Source organism: Cervus elaphus, chromosome 28 (genome assembly GCF_910594005.1).
Source record: "Cervus elaphus chromosome 28, mCerEla1.1, whole genome shotgun sequence".
In the NCBI taxonomy this organism is placed as follows: Eukaryota; Metazoa; Chordata; class Mammalia; order Artiodactyla; family Cervidae; genus Cervus; species Cervus elaphus.
In genome coordinates this window covers 4,073,023-4,087,733 of record NC_057842.1, presented here as the reverse complement: position 1 = coordinate 4,087,733, position 14,711 = coordinate 4,073,023, and the positions used below count along the sequence as shown (strand labels likewise).

General features: G+C 40.3%; 1 protein-coding gene across 3 annotated transcripts; it reads right to left on the bottom strand.

Annotated features, from left to right (window-relative positions):
- Positions 1–4,918: 4,918 nt before the first annotated feature.
- On the bottom strand, positions 4,919–13,238 carry PTP4A1 (protein tyrosine phosphatase 4A1). Of its 3 annotated transcripts, none has more exons than XM_043890179.1 (6): positions 13,058–13,238; positions 9,644–10,191; positions 8,346–8,438; positions 7,925–8,055; positions 7,015–7,089; positions 4,919–6,292 (listed from the first exon to the last, which is right to left on the bottom strand). In XM_043890179.1, the coding sequence occupies exons 2-6, from the start codon at positions 9,746–9,748 to the stop codon at positions 6,175–6,177; spliced, it is 522 nt and encodes a 173-aa protein (XP_043746114.1). In that variant the 5' UTR covers positions 9,749–10,191; positions 13,058–13,238; the 3' UTR covers positions 4,919–6,174. The 3 variants fall into 3 exon arrangements, with proteins under 3 accessions (XP_043746114.1, XP_043746116.1, XP_043746115.1); XM_043890181.1 differs by having other exon boundaries at positions 9,644–10,188; positions 13,058–13,207; XM_043890180.1 differs by lacking the exon at positions 13,058–13,238 and adding an exon at positions 12,623–12,761.
- Between the last annotated feature and the right edge of the window lie 1,473 nt (positions 13,239–14,711).

Genomic DNA, 14,711 nt, shown 5'->3' with positions numbered 1-14,711 from the left:
GGAATATTACTCAGCCATTAAAAAGAATACATTTGAATCAGTTCTAATGAGGTGGATGAAACTGGAGCCCATTATACAGAGTGAAGTCAGCCAGAAAGAAAAACACCAATACAGTATACCAACACATATATATGGAGTTTAGAAAAATGGTAACGATAACCCGACATGTGAGACAGCAAGGGAGACACAGATGTATAGAACAGTCTTTTAGACTCTGTGGGAGAAGGCGAGGGTGGGATGAGTTGAGAGTGTAGTATTGAAACACGTATGTTATCATATGTGAAACAGATCACCAGTCCAGGTTTGATGCATGAGACAGGGTGCTCAGGGCTTGTGCACTGGGATAACTCTGAGGGATGGGATGGGGAGGGAGGTGGGAGGGGGGGTTCAGGATGGGGAACATATGTACACCCATAGCTGATTCATGTCAATGTATGGGAAAAACCACTACAATATTGTAAAGTAATTAGCCTCCAATTAAAATAAATAAATAAAAGAAAAAGAAAGGAAGAAAAATGGTAGACGAGAGAAGCAGTTTTCATTGTTTCCCTGTCAGGGTTGTTGGAACAGTCATGAGAGCCTTTTTTCCATCCATCAGGAGGTAGAATTAGTGGGCAGAATACTTTTCCAAGTAAAAATTTTTGGTCACTTTAGATCTTCCACAAGAACAACCTGATTTGTACATGAAGAAGTGAAGTGAAGTTGCTCAGTCATGTCTGACTCTTTGTGACCCCATGGACTGTAGTCTACAAGGCTCCTCTGTTCACAGAATTTTCCAGGCAAGAGTACTGGAGTGGGTTGCCATTTCCTTCTCCAGCAGATCTTCCCAACCCAGGAATTGAACCCGGGTCTCCCACACTACAGGCAGATGCTTTACCATCTGAGCCACCAGGGAAGCCCATTTGTATGCGTGACCAGTCAAACAACTCATTGCCAAGTTCATCATGTCAATTTTTGCTGTTTGAGCTACATTTCTGTGATGGGTTTAGTTTGATGTATCCATGAGCCTTACTAAAATCTGGTAGTATTTTCATGCACAGCATATGTAGCAGGCATAACTACAATGATCATTTAATTAATGTCTATGCTGTGCTTAGTTGCTCAGTCCTGTCCAACTCTTTGTGACCCCATGGACAGAGAAGCCTGGTGGGCTACAGTTCATGGGGATTCTCCAGGCAATAATATTGGAATGGGTTGCCGTGCCCTCCTCCAGGGGATCTTCCCAACCCAGGCATCAAACCCAGGTCTCCTGCATTGCAGGGGGATTCTTTACCATTTGAGCCACCAAATATTTGCTTTCTTTGAATCTGTGTGCTGATGGCATTTGTCTGATAGCTACCCATGAAAATTATTTGAATATACTTTTGTAGCAGGGGCATTTTAACATACTTCTTTTGCAAGCCAGAACCTTTGGGAAAAGGTTGTGTTAGTTTAGATACACAGGTTTTGTTATGCTATACCCAGCAGTTTAAATTCCATGAAGACAAACTGCTAGTCTAAATTTCATGAAGTCAGGGGTCAAGATTGTGCTAATCACTTTGTCTTCAGTGCCAAACACATGGTACATAATGTTCACTCAGTGAACATCTATGAAACTTGCACAATTTCCTGATTCTAGTCAATTGAAAAACTCAGTAGCTCTTTCAGGGTTAGAATTTTGCTTCTCTATTTGCCCCAGCCCTACCAACAAACCACAGAGACTATTATTAGTACTTTCATAATGAAAAACTTTTTTCCTAAGATGGATATATATGTATTGGAGTTACAAAAACACATCTGATAATTTGGCATTTAATACTTGAGTAAATCCTAGCAAATGTAACAAGTCATACACACACACACACACACACACACACACACACACACACAAATATATATACATATATGACACTAACTAGTAAGCCAAATGACCACAGCTAAAGTTTTATTTAAAATTATAGGTTTAAATAAGCACCTATGATTCCCTAATATGCACACACTTTAATAAACTTCATGGCCTCTATTTTGGTTGTTGAGAAACATTGTCCCCTAATGTTTATCCCAGTTATGTAGGACGTTGCTTAAGATATCCACTTTATAAGCTGATGTGGTAGTGATTAATGCTACTTTTGTCTTTTTCAGTACATTTTACGTTCTGGGCGGCCAGTTTTGTCCAATGAGTTGAATAGAAGAATGATTTCTTAGTCAAGAAATTTGACACTCCAAAGCCTTTTTTGCCTTCTTTCACAGCTACCACTGTCCCAGAGTAGATGCTCCAACAGCTTGGGTCCTTCTGGTAGGTATGAAGTTTAAATGAGAAATAAAGCCAAGTTACTCTCAGGGTGGTTGCTTCTGCAGCATTATCTTAGCCTGAAGTGAAAAGTGAAAGTCACTCAGTGGTGTCTGACTCTTTGGGACCCCATGGACTATAGCCTGCCAGGCTCCTCTACTATCCTGACTTAATTAAAAAAGCTTTTTTCCTGCAAAAGTAAAAAAGGTTTCAATCTAAATAAAGAAATTTACAAAATCACAGCATTTACGAAGAACACTTGGTTCTTAAACAAAATGAGTTCCACAGGCAAGAGTTTAAGAAGTCGTATACTATGGCTGATTTATGTTGATGTTTGACAGAAAACAAAATTCTGTTAAGCAATTATCCTTATGTTGATGTTTGACAGAAAACAAAATTCTGTAATTCAAAAGTCATATAAAATTCTTTAACAACTGGTAACAGAAAAATGGCCAAGCATACATGTATAGTCATACTTTTGTGGTATAGTGGATAGTCACACAGATCTCATTCCTTGAGTTTTTTTTTTTTTTTACCACGTATCAGCTAGTCACCTAACTAGAGGCTCATATCCCTTAATGTGTCAAGTTTGTGAAAACCAACATAGGGTTATAAGGTAATCAAATTATGAAAACTTCATAAGACCCTTAATATGTGGTAGCTATCAAAAAAGGTACATCAATCAACTGATTAGTTTGACAATATTTGTCAATCTGTGTAATTACTAAATCTTCCATTCACAATTTAATGCATACAACTGGCCTAATCCATTGAAGGTAAATATGTATTTTTTCCTTTCCTTTCCTAGGCTAGTTACCCCAAACATAATGCAGAAACACTGTGTCAGACACTTTTTTGACTCCATGGCATGCAGGATCTGTTTTCTGACCAGGGATCAAACCCTTGCCCCCTACCATTTGGAGTATGGAGTCTTAACCATTGGACTGCCAGTGAAGCCCCCACTTTTTAAACTTGTCTCTAACATATTCAACTCAGGTGTAGGGTGGTGTATACACACACACACACACACACCTTACTCAAGGAACACACACAATTTACTCAAGGAATCAGGGAATATGTAAACATATACTGAAAACACTACTGTTTCTTCAAAACTATACTTTAAAAGAGTTTGTCTACACATGAAAAAAAAAGCATTACTCATGCTTTCCCTTTCCTTTGAAACTACATGGCTTTAAACTCCAACAGAAAGCATTCTAAGGACTGGGACAGTCAAAATTTGACAATTTGGGGTGCTCATTTTAGTGACCAAAACCTGACACCACTGTCTTTCATTTTCTCCATGATACTCTTAAATGCTTATCAAATAGTATTTAAGAAGAACAGAATGGCAGTTAAAAAGATTCCAGAGATTAAGATTCTGAAGCTAAGTTGGGGAACCACAATATAATTTTTAAGTGCTCTGGTTGAAGAGGGATGACCAGATGTGGTTGCATGCCTGGGTTGAACGCTTCTAGGCATGGAGCTGTGGGAATAAGAGCATTGTTTTAGGAAAAGGGGGCATTAGAAGGAATAACAAAGTTTCTATGCAATGCAAAATGACCTGACATTTATTTCTACTCCAACTAGACTGTATTTTCTCTTATGATTAACAACATACTGAATTTTTGAACACCATCTGATAACTTCATGTATTCAAGACCTCAATTTATATTTCAACTATTAGATACATGGAATCTACCAGGATATATTATGAGGATTTCTGTAGTCTTATTTACAAAATACTAAATAGTTAAAAACTAAATCTCATCATGCTGAATACTGCAGAGATGAGGTTTACAAAGTAAACTGACAATCCAACACTGAAAACTAAACGTTTCAAACTCAAAATGTTTTTCACTAATCATGAAGGACTTCTCAATAAACACAAATGCTATTTTATGCATTGTGTGATAATACTAATTATCATGTAGTGATCAATCGTACTTCCCAAGAGCAGGCTGCAAAACAAAACCACCCAGGTCAAGTTACTAGCCACAGTCACTAAAGATTGAAGATTTAAAGAAGCAATGGCCCCCAGGACCCCCTTTTGTTTTGGCTCCAAGTTTCAAGAATGGAGTATATTAAATGCTAAATTGGTATATGAAGAGATGGAATCAAATTCTTTAAAACATAAGGTGAAGCATTGTTGCTCACTCAAATTTTGAGGCTTCTACAGTTTTATTAAAAAAAAAAAAATCAGACATGTCTCTTTCAGATTAACACTGAACTATATACAAAAGCTTTTCAGATGGCTGAAACTAACACCTCACGTTCCAAAAGTTAGACTTAACTCAAAACTTAAAAAGGTATGCAATTATTGATACGCAATGAGAACAAATGCCCAGAAGGTAAGCTGCACAAAACCACTTGGTTGATGGAACTGCGCTTCAAATCATGGCCTTCCTCTACTCGTTTCTCCTCAGTACAGAATTGGGTCATTGGTCCAAAGTTATCTAAACCTTAAAAAGTGTATAATGGAAAGCACTTTCATTAAAGTTCCCTAATTGTGTCTGCAAGGAACTTATCATGTCAACTTCGTTTAATCCTTCATTTGTTAAACAAAATCCACACTTCAAATGGCACTAAGAGTAATTCTTTCACATGGTGTCCTACAAAGTAAGTTAATGAGAAGCAAAACAACTTCAGTGACGATAAACGCATATCATCATTTATTTAATGTTTAAGCTCTTGCACTAGATTCTTACAAGCTGGTGAACACTGACAAATTATTTCTCCCACAGAACTATAACCACTTGTTCCCGGACAGTATAAATATATGGTTGAGCTAACGTTAATACACATCACCATTTTATCAATTACATAATAAAACAAATTGTCAAGTATCCAAATATTAAGTTACACAGCTCAAAAGGTATATAAAATATTAAATGTCTGCTCAATTCATTAGCAGAAACCCACTTTTTTTTTTCCGAGAGGCTGGGAATCACACTTCAAACAAAACTAAGTCGGTAAACAACTTCAGTAAGTATGAAAAAAAATTACAAGAATTTCAGAAATTTTGATTAAGAATTATTTTAGTTACAGTAACAAAGTATTTCTACCTTTTAAAAAAATATTTACTAAATTAAAGCGCATATTCTACATGTTCTGCACAAGACAAAGGCAACATTTTACTAAAAATACTTAATAGCCCCCTCCCATTCTTTTTTCAGGCCCTCCCTGTTAAGTTGCACCCCAAAGTGCAAACATTAAAATGAACTGTAAGGCTTTTGTCTGGAGACATTAAAGACATGTGCTTCTGTACAATGTAGATTTTCAAAATGGAGGCCTTCTACAACATAAAATGAGATTTATAGAAAGATATTAAATAATCACTGTAAGACTTGGTTAATTAAAAAGGGAGCAAATCTGATGCATACTGGTATGAATGTGGGAGATGTAAACATATTGTGAGCAAACAAACCTCATAGGCCCTACTATGTTTGAAATGATGCAAGGAATAAACCACATAAGGTCCAGAGTGTTCATAGTTCCTGGGATTTGTTCTATATGATACTAAAAATATACAAGTATTGTGCTGGGTATTTTGGCACCTAGTCTTTCTAAATTTCTTACGTATTGGTAAGATTCTGGCATGGAAACAGATTTAATGACATGACTCAATACTGCATGATTTCAGGAAAGGTCAACTGGTACAAATTATAAGCACATATTAATGCTGAACAGCAAGAATTCTTTACTAGTATTCAAATAGGTTGATCATAACCTGAACAGAGACTGCAATTCTGCCAGGCCTGTGGCCTGGTAAAACTGCTTTTCAACACTCCTATGGAAGCTTCATCAGACTTATTCACCAAGTCAACTGGGCTATCTGCTATGTATGACAAATTCCATCGTGTCTCAGGTTCCACTTCCAAGCAATGGCATCATGCACCCTGGTTTTACTGAACGCAACAGTTGTTTCTATGCCCATTGGAGTCTTTGAAGCGCAGCCGCATTTTAGGACGATACTTCTCCAAATACAAAAGTTGCTTGCTGTTAAAAGCTCCTCGTCGCTTTCTAGAGGAAAACAAAGGAAGTAATTAAAGCAAAGTCCTTGAGCATATTAACATTTACTGTTCCATAGAAGGCAATTATCACCTTTTTTGTAGCAATTTACCTTCTGATTATTAAATTGTGACTTAATGGAGAAACATGGACTGGCAACATGTGTAAAGGGGAAAAGAGCTGTAAAAAGTTAATTTTCTAAATGTTTGGGGTGGTGGTGATTAAAATAGTCAAAACTTAAGAATCCATTCATATAAAGTCCAAGAAAAGGCAAAACTAGTTTACTGTAATAGGCGGCTGAAAGAGATTGCCTCTGGTGGCTGCGAAGGTGACTACAAAGAGCATGAGGGCATTTTCTAGAATCACCAAAATATTCTCTACACTGCATTGAGTAGCTATTTTATTTGGCTGTTATGGTCAATTCATCTATCTCTGAGATCTATGCATTTTACTCTATATAAATTACACCTCAATAAAAAGGCAAATAAACCACCTCATCAAGAATTTAAAGTAAATCAGTAATTCACAGATTACTGGATTAGAATTTTTATAATATGAACATCTATATGAACGGGAAAGGTATTTCCTGGTGTTAATACTATCTCAAGAATGAACAAAATGGCCAAATAGGCTCTTAGAAACAAATTGCTCTCATAGTATTAATATATTTAAATTCATCAACATTCAATGAGGAAATAAAAAGTGCAAATGAAAAGAACTTATTAAATACATACTGTCTTATGAACTGTACTGCATCTTCATATTTCATTCCACCTTCAATTAATGCTAGGGCAACAAGCACTGGAGCTCTAGGAAGAATTTTTGATATATTATTTTTCAAAGTCAAATCCTGGAAAATTCAATACTCCAAACATTCCCCAATCCAAAGCCACTATTTATTTATGCCACACTTCCTTTTAGTATTTATAGAAAACATTGGACATTAATAAAATATCACTTTCACATCAAATCCAGGTTTTCATCTATAACCAAAAAGAAAACTAGTAACTACATAAACTAACACAAATAAGTCTAGAAATTAAAACTTACATTACTGGAGAGCAGTATCTTGATAAATGCTGACAATATTTTCTTAAGTTCCTAGCAGTGAAAAATACTTTCCACTTAAAGATCTTCTAGAAAAATTTGCTTTGTTTCATGATCAATTAGACTGAGACACAGCTGCATGCCGACCTCTGCAGGGCCATGCTGTTTCATTTCACCCTCCTCCACTAGGACTTTCTGGGGGCAGCAGGGGCCGAGGGCATTGGTAATAATATGGACACATGTATTTTGGCACTACTGGGTAATGAGTTCCTACTGCATCAGGATGCAAAAATATACCACATTCAATGCAAAACCATCTTAGTGATTTTCCCAGTAAGCTTGGACAGTGACTGTAGGTACAGCTTAGAACACATAATTAAGCAATTCTGCCCACAGAAGCAAGTATAAATTTTAGCAATAGCACTTGTCAGTTTCAAATGTACTGGAATAGTTACTCTGTTACACTCACCTATTTTCAGTAAGCCAACAAAGCAAATTGATTCACAAACTCGTGAGTGTCTTTACAGGAGTCAAAAATGAAGCTTTCACTGAGAATTAAGATTGACATCATTAAATGAGTTTAAGAAATTCTCTTACCTGCCAAGGCCTGCAACACAATGAACAGCAATACAACAACCAGGGTCTTCACGAAACTTAATCTTCACAAGACTTAACCAATCATCAACAATTTGGTTAGATGGTGGTGCGCCATCATCAAAAGGCCAATCCTAAGACAAAAGAATATACATTTTAGATTTTTAATATAAATACCACACTAATAATTCTAAAATTCTAATACCGAAATGTTTCCAAAAGCATTTTATCTTTAATAAGTGCTTCTTTATGAAACCCCACAGTCAATGAAATGCAAATAAATGCTGAATCTTTACGAAAATCTTTTATTACTTCAAATCTCTGGTCAGCTTTCACCTTTATTTGGAAACTAAGACTATAATTTTATAACAACTTAAACTTGCAGCATGGTACTATAGACACAGAGGAACCATTAAACACTTACGAGAACATGGATGCCTTCTTTCTCCACAAGAGTAGTGTCATAAGTTGCTTCACATACTCTTACGATTGTGGTAACTCCATACTTCTTAAGTTCCTGGATAAAAACATGGAAACAGCAAAGGGTTTATATAAATGTTATTCTTTTGTTTTGTTCTTATTTTTAATGGGCTCTAGAGGATGGGATGGTAAAATAATCATATTATTCTTGCTCACAGTTTGTCATTTTGATCATCTCTCTAATAGGTATTGTTGGTTAATAGAAAATCATATATGTTTAAAAGAGAAGCAGTCTTTTGCTTTAAATGACTATACTGAAATAGTACTGAACAGGAATGTTAAACCACATATTTTTAATAAATTTTAAGTTAAAAAAAGTCCATGACCCTTCATATACTGAAGTTGTTTACAGTCATGGCAACACTGGCTGGCTGAGGCACTGACAAGAGGATCAGAAGCCACTGAGGAACCAAAGGAATCACTTATGACAAAGTCATCTGACTTCACATATATTAATTCTTTAAACTTCTTCTCATTTGCAGCATATAGTGTATAGTTTAGAGCCTTAAAAATATATTTAAAGAATCTAAAATCTCAAAAATGCAGTGTTAAACCTCCCACCATTTAAGATTACAGGTGTTAAAACTCAATGTATTATTACTAATTATAACACTTGGCATTTAAAAAATACATAGATGATAATAAAAATTAAAAGTACTTCTATGATCTGGGAGGCCTATTTTTTATTTCTGATTATCTATAGATATTTATAAAATAAAATGCATATATGCATACAAATGAATTATTCAGCATTACAATCCTTTCTGTCATTCAAAGAGGTTAAGCAGTGAGACAGTTTTGACTATCTAGCAACCACCAGAAACAGAATTAAATCAGTAGCTGAAAATTGTATCCTAAGCATCAAAAGAGGGCCAAGACATAAACTAACTTTGGTTTATAGTTGTCAGCCATTATGCTTAGAAAATGTAAAAAACACACAAAGTGGGCCTCCTTCCAACAACTTTATAAGCAACAGCCACAGGTAACAGTCCACATATAAATTTAAATTAAGAAAACTGTGAGGCATGAAGAATTAGATATTAACTTATAAACCTAATCTATTTCAAGTACATGGCCTTCTCAAAAACGTATAAAATTCACCTCTAACCTAGAGAAGACTGATATTTCTGGGAGTTGAAGCTATAGTCATCGACCACCTCACAATTTTCAAAATACTGCTATATAAAAGCTCCACTATTAAACTACAATCAGTTTAAGCTATTAAAAAGCATCAAAACTTACCTCTATAAATTTGCTTAACGTTGCATTAGTTGGGTTGTGTGTAATAAGAAATCTCATGTTCCTGTACGTAACTTCCACAGGAGCTGGGCGGTTCATTCGAGCCATGTTAATTTAGTTAAAAAACACTCAATAGGGATATGAAAGAATTTAAAAAATTGAATACAGAAATGATGCAAAGAAACGCAGTCAACTTCAATATACTCCACTTGAAATTCTCAGTGCTTTTAAGTATGAAGTTGGGAGTAATGAATGAATGAACCTCTTAACAAGAAGCAGCAATTCTTCAATCCAGTAATACTGAGGCAATAGAAAGGAAGTGCACTGAGGTTTACCCCATCCAGATCAGAACTCTTGTAAAAAAATGCTCTGTGGATTTCAATTCAACTCTTCTGTGTCCAGGTTAACCAGTCTTACGGGGGCTTCTTGGTTGAGCAGTAATGAATTTCTGCAGTTCACTTGTCTGCATAGAGGTCGTGCTGTGCCTGGCAGTAATCTCCACTGCCCTTCAGAAACTCCATAAATGTGTGACCGAGAACACCACAGAACTGCTGTTTAAAAGAGAGAAAACACTGTTTTCAATTCAAAAGGAACATGTTATGTTTTTACAGTATTTAAGTGCATAGCTATCTTTTCAAATTCAGGCCCAAGCTAATTTTTTAACTTTCCCTTGAACCACAAAAATACAAGGGTGACTACAGATTAAGTCAATAAGCAAAGATTACTTTAAATTGAAATTACTGATCCAATACAAATACCGCTCAAAGAGTATCACTGTTACAGTTGGTGAATATCCCTTATATACATTCTTCTATTAACTACTCCTTGGCTATTTGCTTTACACTGTTATAAACTATTGTGCACAACTTTCTATATTGATTTTTCCAACTGCCAAAATATTTTTACATATTACAAAAATTCACTATATTGGTCAATACATTAAAAGAAACGAAACTGGTTTTCAAAATGCTACCATATATACTGCCCCATTCATTCCTTCACAACCTATTAACTTAGTGTTTCCCTTTAACAGTTACCCCTCATCTGAGTCTCTGGAAGTTGAAATATAAGCACACTACATACACATACATAGAACTTCCATTTATAACTATAAAAATGATGTTCATAATTGCAATACTCTTGTATTTTAAAATTAAAATTTCACTAATCCCATCTTAAACTGAAATCCAATCCAAAGAAAAGTGTTGTTTAGTCACTAAATTGTGTCTGACTCTGCAGCCCCATTGACTAGTTCTTCAGGCTCCTCTCTCCATGTGATTTTACAGACAAGAATACCAGTGTGTGTTGCCACTTCCTGGGGTGGTAATCAAGGGGAACTGGTGTCAGGGGGAACTGGTCGTGGGGTGGTGTGAATTACCTTACATTTTGTCCCCAGGTCTCAAAAAGCAAGTTAACTGTTACCAATTATACTTTTCCCAAGTTCCCCTTAAAGACCTAAATGAATTTTATGCTAGCATCAAACATAATATGAATGTTCACAAGATATTTTCAGAATATATACAGGAAAAGCACTGATGTTGACATTAATCTTCTTCCAAGTGGTTTATAAGGAACTTGTGTGGTGGAAAGTAAACAGGACTGAAAAAATATTAGTAGCAGGTTAACAAGAGGACTAAGAGCCAGTCACTTCCTCAAACACTTTACAGGTATTCTCGGGGATAAATTACCTAATAAAATCTTTATACTACTTCCTTAGAATGAACAGTTTATTCTGGCACCTTTCCAATGACAGTGAATTAAAGTAATCTGCAAAGCTGTTAAGGTCAAGGGCTCTTATCTCAGTATTCTGATTTCCAAGTGCTACCCTCTTTCAATTGAAAGCTGTTTTATAGAGACAGTATTGCACACCACTGATTTCCATATTTAACAGCTAAAATTCCCGTTCCTGCTGAGTCTGGCCATATCTTTTCCAAGTAGGCTGTTTAAGGAGAAATCACAGAAAGAAATGGCAGCAATGTCTGCGCAGAAATTTGTCATATTGCAGAGTCAAAGCAATACATCTCTAACTATTTGACAAATGGTTAATTGGAGAGTTTGTGCCACAACTTTATATAATGCCCCTGGAATAATGCATGTATAAAATGCTGCTTACTCCTGAAAATGATCTAGCATTCTTGTCTTCAACTTTTTCACTGCCATCACACAAAAATTCATATAAAAAGGGTCACAGGATGGGAATTTCCTAGCGCTTCAAGTGGTTAGGACTATGCGCTCTCACTGTGCTGTGTGTTTAGCCGCTCTGTTGTGTCCGACTCTTTGCGACTCCACGGACCACTTGCCCGCCATGTTCCTCCATCCATGGGGATTCTCCAAGCAAAAACACCGGAGTGGGTTGCCATGCCCTCCACCTCCAGGGGAACTTCCCAACCCAGGTCTCCCACATTGCAGGCGGATTCTTTACAGTCCGAGCCACCAGGGAAGCCCGAAAATACTGGAGTGGGTAACCTATCCTTCTCCAGGGGATCTTCCCGACCCAGGAATCGAACCGAGGATACGCGTTGCAGGAGGATTCTTTACTAGCTGAGTTACCAGGGAAGCTCTGCGCTCTCACTGCCAAGGGTTCAACCCCTGATCGGGAAACTAAGATCCCACAAGGATCTCCTTAAAGCCAAAAAAAAGAAGGCTCATAATCTGAATCTCAAGAAATCAACGGTGCCAGACCACCGTGCAAACACCTTTGTACTCGTGTAATACTAGAGACTTCCACGGGCGGGAGCTCAACCTCATTATGGTCTGGTTGGCCACGGTACCACAAGACGACCAGAAGCAACAAGACGAGTTTCAAGAACAACCCGAAGGGCCCAGATTACAGCGCCGTGAGTCGCTCGAGGCCGGAGCGGAGCGTGCCAGCCGCTCCCAAGGCTCTAAGGCTGGCCGCTCCTCTCCGGCCGGCCCGCCCCGCTTCGGGGCGGCGACAAGCCCGGACTTGCTCCCGCCGCACGGGCGGGGCGGGCGGCTCACCTGGCGGGGCCGCGCGGCCTGGATCACGGGTCCGCGCCGCGCCTTCAGTCCGGCGCCGGCGCCGAGGCCATTTTGTCCGAGCGCCGGTCGCGGCCGCGGAGCGCAGGATGGCCGCACAGGCCGAGTCCCGCCGGCCCGCGCCGGAGTCCCGGCCCGGTCCGCGAGCGCCGCTTCGCCCGCCCGCCGGGTCCGGGGGCGCGCCCGCAGCACTGACGCGCAGCCCGCGCCCCGCCCGGGCCACGTCCCCGCTGCCGGGCCCCGCGGCAAACAAAGGGGCCTGGGGCGCCGACCGGCCCGCCGGACGTCAGGGCCGGCGGCAGTCACAAAGCGGCTTCTGTGCCGCCGGGCGCCCCGCCCGCCGCCGGGCCTCGGGCCGGGACGCGGGCGGGCGCCGGGCTGCTAACAAAGGCGGCGGCGCGGGGCGTGCGTACTCACAGGAATATGTCTACTCATTGAAGATTGTGGCCTAACCATACAGCCGGTCCCGAGGCGGAGGCGGCGGCGGGGCAGGGGCGGTGGCGGGCGTCGTGCGGCGGCGGCGGCTTCGCGGGCGGCGGCGGCACCGGAGTCGGCTCTGCAGTGAGCGGCCCGGGGAAGAGCGCGCAGCCTCGCCGCCCGCAGCCCAGGCAGCCAATGTGCGCGCCGCGGCGCCCTTGCGTCATATACGTGGCGTGACGTGCGCGCACCGGTGACCAATCGCAGCCAGGCTCCAGGCCGAGCGCCGGCGACAAGGGCGGAAGTCCGGTCCCGGGGACGTCACGGCGCGGCGGCGGCTACCGGCGTGAGCCGGTTGGTGAATGGTGGCGGCCGCTGTCGGAGCGCTGGCCGGCAGGGGTTGGGCGGAGAGGTCCGGGAAGGGCGCGGGAGGGAGACTGGGAGCTGGAGCGGAGGCCGGGAGCGGGAGGAGACGCTCAACCGCCTCACTAAAACCCCAGAGGGATGAGGACAGCCTCGTCACCGGAGCAGGCCTGAAGCTGGCCTCGGCTCAGCACGCAGTGCCCGCGGGGCCGGCACCGAGCCGCAGTCCCGGCCCGGGCTCCTTTTGCTGAGAGTCAGACCACAGTTCGCTCTGCCTGCGGTTTTCCCGGGCACCGCGCCCCGAGACCCCCATCGCGAGACAATGGTTCTGCTGGCTCCGCGGCCCTGACCGCGGGTGAGCCGGAGCGGGCGCTCTCGAGCAGGACGGGCGTGATTCAGCGAGCAACCCACAGGAGACTGGAGAATGCCTTGGATGCACATAAACGCTCCTGCTCCCCACAGGCTTCTTTAGTCGCGCGTTCACACGACGCATGCGGGCAACTGCTGTTGGCTCGAGCGTGGCATTTGGAAATCGCACGCGTCCTTTGTACCTCTGCTCATTTGACGTGTTGTCACGGATCATGAAAGGTTAGGCAGCGTTCTAAAAATCAACTTTCGGTTTGGTTAAGGATTGATATAATTGTTTGCGTCAAAGCTAAAGCTTTCCTTTTTGTTCGTTTTCAGAACTCTTTCACTCTCTTCCTAACTGAGACCCATTAAGAAGTAAAGCCTTATCACCATTGTTCTATTACACAAGGGCAGCTCTGTCACTTATAATCTGAAAACTTTCTCCTCTGCTTTCTAGAAGTAAACCGGAGTTTTACCTGCTCCGAAGAACTTGGTTTTCTACTAACATTGAGGCCTTTTGTTTGCTGTTTTCATTGAGCGTAGATTGGAGCGATTTTAGGGATCAATTTTTTTCTTAGTCAGTGTACAGACGCATTTTAGGATTTATTAGAGCGTCTACTTAGAAACTGTGCTTGCATAGTTATTCAACTTTTTAATAAACATATACTCTATAAATAAAGTAAGTGCTTTCAATAAAGAGATTTGGGTCAGGCAAGGTTTTAGAAGAACCAAAATCAAATTGTCTTCATTTTAAAGAAATTGCCTGCCTTGGAAACTTTTGACTCCATCTAAGTCAGGAAAAATCAAAGACCTTGAGGAAATAATGCCCTTTAGTTTCATAAAAATTTAAAACTTTTATATGGTAAAAGGCATTTGACAAATGTAAATTATTTAATGGCCCACTGAAAGTATTGGCGATGTATCATGGGCAGAGTTAACACCA

What these genes read in the sequence shown, in the direction of transcription:
- PTP4A1 (XM_043890179.1), bottom strand. Translation starts at nt 9,748, where the DNA reads ATGGCTCGAATGAACCGCCCAGCTCCTGTGGAAGTTACGTACAGGAAC. An exon ending in CGTTAAGCAAATTTATAGAG is followed by an intron (nt 8,439 to 9,643) that starts GTAAGTTTTGAT and finishes GTTTTTATCCAG; the next exon opens with GAACTTAAGAAGTATGGAGT. An exon ending in AAGAAGGCATCCATGTTCTC is followed by an intron (nt 8,056 to 8,345) that starts GTAAGTGTTTAA and finishes CTTTTGTCTTAG; the next exon opens with GATTGGCCTTTTGATGATGG.